The 7,359-nt window shown below is 42.9% G+C and overlaps 1 protein-coding gene across 1 annotated transcript; it reads left to right on the top strand.

The window, feature by feature from the left end:
* The first annotated feature begins 545 nt into the window (after positions 1-545).
* LOC120927132 lies at positions 546-4,690 on the top strand. Its single transcript, XM_040337598.1, has 2 exons — positions 546-4,344; positions 4,554-4,690. Exon 1 carries the CDS (start codon positions 549-551, stop codon positions 3,912-3,914), a length of 3,366 nt encoding a protein of 1,121 aa, XP_040193532.1. The 5' UTR covers positions 546-548; the 3' UTR covers positions 3,915-4,344; positions 4,554-4,690.
* Positions 4,691-7,359: the final 2,669 nt, after the last annotated feature.

Genomic DNA, 7,359 nt, shown 5'->3' with positions numbered 1-7,359 from the left:
TTCCAGTTCTGTTGTCAGCTACTACGGAGCCTCAGAGGGAAATCCTCACTTATGCCTTACTTGACACACAGAGTGATTCAACCTTTATTCTGGCAGACCTGGTATCGAAGTTAAGTGTGAGCACCAAGCCATTACAGCTAAGGCTCAGCACAATGACAGCGGTTGACACAGTTATTTCAAGCCAAATTGCTCACGGTCTGCAAGTGCGTGGCTTCAACTCCGAAGTTCAAGTCCAACTCCGTCAAGCCTATACAAGAGATTTCATTCCAGTAGATAAGTCTCACATCCCCACTAAGGAGACTGCACTCCAGTGGTCACACCTCAAACACTTGGCAAACAAGTTACAGCCACTTCAAGATTGCGAAGTAGGACTACTGATCGGTTATGACTGCCCATCAGCACTGGCTCCCTTAGAGGTTGTTATCGGCTCCGAAAATGAACCCTTCGCTCAAAAAACTCTGCTCGGATGGAGCATTGTAGGATCAGCAAATCCACATCTTGATAGACAGGGTAGCCAGAGCTTCGTACACAGAGTCGCAGTGAAAGAAATGCCAATGCCGCCTGTCGCTGATGTGTTAAAGGCTTTAGAAATGGACTTCATTGAAAGAAATTATGAAGATAAGTACGTGTCTCAAGATGATGTTCGCTTCGTGCAGTTTCTCTCGGAAACTATAATGAAAAGGAAAGATGGACACTACGAGATGCCGTTACCCTTCAAAGACAACAGTCAACTGGCACTACCAAACAATAAGAGGCTGGCCCTTATTCGACTTCATCATCTAAAGAAAAGATTAAAGGGAAATAGACAGTACCATGAACACTACACTGCATTCATGGAAGAAACAATCAGAAAAGGTGATGCAGAACCAGCCCCTTCATTATCAGAGGAAGAGACAGTGTGGTACATCCCACATCACGGGGTTTATCACCCCAAGAAGCCAGACAAGTTAAGAGTTGTCTTTGATTGTTCAGCAAAGTTCAAAGGCATCTCCCTAAACGATACCTTGCTGACAGGTCCCGACCTGATAAACTCTCTAGTGGGAGTCCTCTGTCGCTTCAGGAAGGAAGCAGTTGCTGTGATATGCGACATTGAAAAGATGTTCCATCAGTTCTATATCCCCTCAGAAATGCGCAATTACTTAAGGTTCCTTTGGTGGGAGAACGGTCAGTTGGAAACAGAACCGAAAGAATACAGAATGGCAGTTCACCTTTTCGGTGCCAGCTCCTCTCCAGGATGTGCCAATTTCGGCCTTAAGTATCTTGCACGACAACACAAGTCAGAACATCCCTCAGCATCAGCCTTCATCGAGAAGAACTTTTATGTCGACGACGGCCTAACTAGCGTTCCAACAGTCAGCGAAGCTTCGAATCTAATCCTCGAAACTCAAGGATTATGTAAAAATGCCGGCCTACGACTGCATAAGTTCAACTCTAATAAAAGGGACGTCCTGTCCTGTATAGCTCCGTCAGAAAGAGCAACAACTAGTGTACCTGTCAAACTTAGCCCAGACTCAACAACAGAAGGACAAGTACTTGGCATTCAGTGGTCAATTGAAAACGACACCTTCAGTTTCAGTGCTGACATAAAGCATCAACCCTCAACTCGTCGTGGTATCCTGTCAGTCGTAGCCTCCCTTTATGATCCTCTAGGCTTCATAGCCCCCTTCATACTGAGTGGCAAGTGCATTCTCCAAGAGCTTTGCCGCAGAGGCATCAGTTGGGATGAAGCACTTCCTGAGAGCTTATGTCCACGGTGGGAGGCTTGGAAGAGTAGTCTGCAAGCTTTAAGGGAAATCAAGATACCCAGATGTTACCATCCCCCAGACTTTGGTAACAGAATGAAAGTGGAACTACACCACTTTTCCGATGCCAGCAACATAGGATATGGTGCCTGTTCGTACCTTAGGTACAAAAATGACAGAGATCAAGTCCATTGCAGCTTCGTAATGGCCAAGGCAAGAGTTGCACCAACGAAGATTGTGAGCATCCCAAGGCTTGAACTCTCAGCTGCCGTCACTGCAGCAAGGTTGAGTGTCATGTTGAAGGCAGAACTTGAAATAGAAGTTGACAAAGAGTTCTTCTGGACAGACTCCCAAGTAGTCTTAGCCTATATCAATAACGAAGCAAAAAGGTTTCACGTGTTTGTAGCCAATCGTGTTCAACTCATAAGAGAGATTACAGATCCAACCCAGTGGCATTATGTGGATACGACACAAAACCCAGCCGACCATGCATCCAGGGGTCTACATGTAGCGGATATCTCCACCTCAAGTTGGTTATCTGGGCCTAGTTTCCTTTGGAGATCTGAAGTGCACGCATCTTCAAGCTCTTCAGCAGAACTAATTGTAGGCGACCCTGAAGTCAAACCTGTTACAACCCTTGCATCACAAGCCAATGAACAAACTGATACTCTAAATCGTCTGAGCAGGTTCTCCAGTTGGTCAATGCTCATTAAGGTGATTGCAAGAATCAGGAGAATAAAAACGAAGACGTATCACTGCAGCAATCTTGTGTCTGTGGAGGAACGTAAGGAGGCCGGGGAGGTAGTGATAGGTCTAGTTCAACAGCAAGTTTTCCCCCAAGAGCTAAAACTCCTTCAAAGAGGAGATAGTCTCCCAAGTTCAAGCCCTCTTAGCTGCCTTGACCCCATTCTGGTTCAAGGACTTCTTCGTGTTGGTGGAAGGCTCTCAAGATCAACTCTTAGTCAAGAAACAAAGCACCCAGTCATCCTCCCAAAAGAAGGGCACATTACCCAGTTAATCCTGTCCCACTATCATGCAGCCATTCATCACCAGGGCCGCAGCCAAACTCTAACAGAACTCAGAGCAAATGGATTTTGGGTGCTTGGTGGAAGCAAGTCAGTTGCCAAGTTAATACATAAATGTGTACAGTGTCGAAAGCTCCGGCGTCCCACAGAGGAACAGCGTATGTCAGAGCTCCCCGAAGAACGCGTAGAAGTTTCAGCTCCCTTTACATACTGTGGTATGGACTGTTTTGGTCCCTTTATCACCAAACAAGGTCGAAAGGAATACAAGAGGTATGGTCTAATCTTCACATGCTTCTCCTCACGTGCAGTCCACATCGAAATGCTTGAAGATTTATCTACAGATTCCTTCATCAATGCCTTAAGGTGTTTCATCAGTTTAAGAGGAGCCGTTTGCCAACTTCACTGTGACCAAGGCGCAAACTTCACAGGAGCAAAGAACGAACTTAAAGAAGCCCTGAAGCAATGTGACACAAAGGCACTAGAAACTTTCCTAGCTGATAAACAGTGTGAGTTTATCTTCAATGCTCCTTCCGCAAGTCATGCAGGTGGAGTCTGGGAACGTCAAATTAGAACCATTCGTAATGTGCTAAATGCTACAACAGTCCAATGTTCAAGTAGACTAGACGATGCTTCTCTTAGAACGCTATTTTATGAAGCCATGGCCATTGTTAACAGCCGTCCTTTAACTGTCGATGGAATCAATGACCCCAAGGCGCCAGAACCTCTAACTCCAAACCACCTCATCCTGATGAAATCCAAGGTTGCATTACCTCCACCTGGGAAATTCGTAAAGGAAGACGTATATGCAGCTAAACGGTGGCGTAGAGTGCAATATTTAGCAGAACAATTCTGGAGTCGGTGGAAAAGAGAATACCTCATGAGTGTTTCCACAAGACAGAAATGGCACACACCTCGACGTAACCTCAAAGTAAATGACATTGTCATAATCAAAGATGATATGTCTCCCAGATGCCAGTGGCAACTAGGACGTGTAATTGAAACTACAATAGAAAAGGATGATCTAGTTCGTCGAGTCAAGGTGTTAGTAGGTGACAGAAGATTGCAAGATAAGAAGGACTATGTATCAAAACCTTCAATTAATGAACGTCCTATTCAAAAGCTAGTAGTCCTCATAGAAAGCAAATAAGTTCAGTTTTAGTGATACACTAGCATACCACCACACAAGACAGTAGCCAGTTACAGAGGTACCTATAAGCTAAATTGTGTATGATGTACCATGTTTTATAGCGGCCAAGGTTATGTTCTGTAAATTATGTATGACTTTTAGGTTATGTTCATCATAACATAATTTGGTGGGAGTGTAACTGTCCGCTTATCATTGTGGATCTAGTTCAGCACTTACTGCTGGGTGGAACATTTCTGCCTCCTTTTGGTTCCCTGGGGAATGTTTTGATCAGCAGGATTACAAGACCACTCCTTCTTCCTGTCTTAGAAAGAAAGCCTTTTCCTGTATCTCAGATGCCACATGTTAGCTGTCTGCATAGGATTTCATGGAAGATGTCTGCAGAAAATCCCTAAAGCTTAAAGTTTGTACCCCCCTTGGCAAGTGGATCGAGGTATGCAGAAAAGTGTGCATTGTTATAAAGGTGTATATGTTCTAGAGATAAACCCTGTTCATGCTGTTTGGTTTTAAATACGCTATGCATGTAACCATGTTTCTTTGAATGTTCAATGTAATTAGATGTGTGTGCAGACAACTGTAATTAACCCTGTAACCCCCTTTTTGGTGACAACTGTAAATAAGTGTTTTATATGTCATTTACAGTTTTCACGGTGCTATGGTGCTATGGTGCTATGGTGCTTACGATATTCATATTTACGGTGCTCAAGGAGATAAAGAAAATAATATTCAACCCTGCTGCGCACCTTTGTTCCGAAAGAATAAAACTACTGCACCCGTCAGAAGCTCTCCTCTTGTTATTTATTCGATGCCAAAGGGGCCGTAACAGGCAGCATCAATGGTGAAATACGATGATATGATGTCATAAGGATCCAAAGGTGTACATTGCGTTCATCAACAGGTATATGACCAAAAAACGCAGAGAGGAAACGGAAATAGTGAAGCCCGTAGGTAAAAGCAACATGCAATTTATTGTATGGTACTTACAAACAGACAGGTAAACAGGCATCAAAAAATATAAAAACTCTGCAGCTCATAGCGTAATTGTGTCGGTCAGACTAACATGTTTCATCCTATGTGGATATCTTCAGAGGCGTGGCCAAAGACACAAGCACGCCCATATAAATGCAAATAATACTAAGCCATCCAGGCCCATGATAGGCCAGCATAGCAACACAAACAGCTGTGCACCATTAACAGCATCATCCACCCCCTTCCGCACATGCCCAGTGTGATCATGTCAGTGGATGATCTGAATAAAGCCCACATGAAAAGTTTCAGTAGTGCATGCACGGTGCCCCCACACTAACCTGGAGGTCAGGGAGCAGGAAAGCACAAACAAATCCCACTTCTGGGGGGTGCCAAAATTGCGGCCGCACTCGCGCATGGACATGCTCGCGTATGCCCACTACTGCAAAGATATCTAGAAAGAGGAACCAAAGCGTTCTGGCGTCGTTTCCGGCGGGCCGAAAAAAACAGCACACCCCAGAAACGACGCAAACGCAAAGGCTATGGCCAGATGGTCAATAGCACCACATGACAACATCCGGGTCGTGGAATGAACTCCGTGACACTGGAAAAAAAGATTCTAACTGCGGAATTAACCATAAAATAGCATAATAAAAAAATATTCTTTAACACATGCAATATAAATGTACTAAAAATGAAATAAAAAAAAAATAGCAAAAATATTAAAAAATAAATAAAAGATATATAAACAGCTTATAGCAGCGTGAATGAACGTATATGTAAATGACAATAATCATACAGGAGAATAAAAGGAGGCTCCTGACATCTACAAACTGCAGTTGGCTGTAGTTAATATCACTATAATGCAATAGACTAAAAGAAAAAATAAATAAGCGTGAAACTTATTAATTTTTTTTAAATAAAATAAAAAAATTAATAAAAATTAAATAATAAAAATAAAAATGATAAATAAAAAAAAATAATAAAAAGAAAAGAAAACAATATAAATAAAATAATATAAAAATAAATATTAAAAAAAGTACATATAAAAATAAAATTAAAAATAAAAAAAATTTAAAATTTAAGTGCAAAAAAATGATTTAACTATTACCGCGGCTTCCGGGTATGGAATCTGCGGGACTGGGCGTTCCTAATTGATTGACATGCTTCCGACCGGCGCATACAGCGCGGCACGAGTTGCCGAAAGAAGCCGGACTGCGAGTCGGCTCTATACGGCGCCTGCGCACCGACGTTCGGCTTCTTTCGGCAACTCGTGATGCGCTGTATGTGCCGGTCGGAAGCATGTCAATCGGTTAGGAACGCCCAGTCCCGCAGATTCCATACCCGGAAGCCTCGGTGAACATATATGTATAAAACGGTATGTACGGCAAGGAGATTAAAAAAAACAGCCGATTGTCTTTCTAACAACTCGGCTAAATGTAATGTTAAAAATTTTTTTGGGTGAACCCCCGCTTTAATGATAAAACAATTTATATCCCAATCGACGTTCAAGCCGAAAGGGGTATAACATTTAAGGTCGCAAATGCAGCGAGTTTCGAGTTTAGAGATCTCTCACGTGGATGAACTTCCTCGCCAATGAGGATTGAACCTGTCGATGGCTGAAGTAACAAACTTGCAATATTTACTACTAATCATATGTGTACTGTAACCTATAATATATATATATATATATATATATATATATATATATATATATATATATATATATATATATATATATATATATATATATATAACTATTGCATCTGTATTACTGTATATGAGTCCTTCGCTTTTGAGTATATAAATGACCAAGCATTGGCTTAGGCCTAAAGCCAGAAGTTAGTTAGAGACAGACACATTTGAGTCAAACAGTTATATTTATTCTAACAGAAAATGTCTATTGCATAATAAACAATGCTTTAACAGAAATGTCTATTGCATAAAGAACAATACTCTAACAAAATGTCTATGAATCGACTATAACACTGGCAAATAAGATGGAAGTATACTCAACACTCAACAGCTGTATAACCTCATGGCCGAGCTCTGATGAAAAAGAGAGTTTGTACCCATTGTAAATCAGTTTTTAGGGGGCGTGACCGGATGTAGGAGAGCATGGTGGAGTGAGGGAGCGTGTGAACCTCTCTGCTCTCTCTCCCTGTTTACCTGCTATTTGCCTGGAAGCATAAGCGCTATCTGATGGACACAGAACCAGAGTGACCCGGGTGATACCTCCTTCCTCCCCACGGTATCACCAGAAGCCTTGCCAAGGTCTGGAGCCCTCCCGCGCTCTGTGTCCCGCCGAGCATTGCTGCTCCCTTTTCGTCTCCCTCTCCCTGTCTTAATGTGGCTGCGCCCCCCTCTTCTTACCTGGAGAGCGGGTGCAGATTGGTTGTGAGGAAGCGCGGCGGCGGTGGGGCTCGGATTGCGGGGCTGAGAGAGATCGGATGCCTGCCTGGAAGCGGGGGAAGCAAGCCCC

This window comes from Rana temporaria, chromosome 2, assembly GCF_905171775.1.
Source record: "Rana temporaria chromosome 2, aRanTem1.1, whole genome shotgun sequence".
NCBI lineage: Eukaryota > Metazoa > Chordata > Amphibia > Anura > Ranidae > Rana > Rana temporaria.
Note: the sequence above shows the minus strand (reverse complement) of the source record. Positions and strands in the feature narration are given on the sequence as shown.

Excerpts from the sequence above, each read along its gene's own strand:
- LOC120927132 (XM_040337598.1), top strand. The coding sequence starts at position 549 with ATGCCAATGCCGCCTGTCGCTGATGTGTTAAAGGCTTTAGAAATGGAC.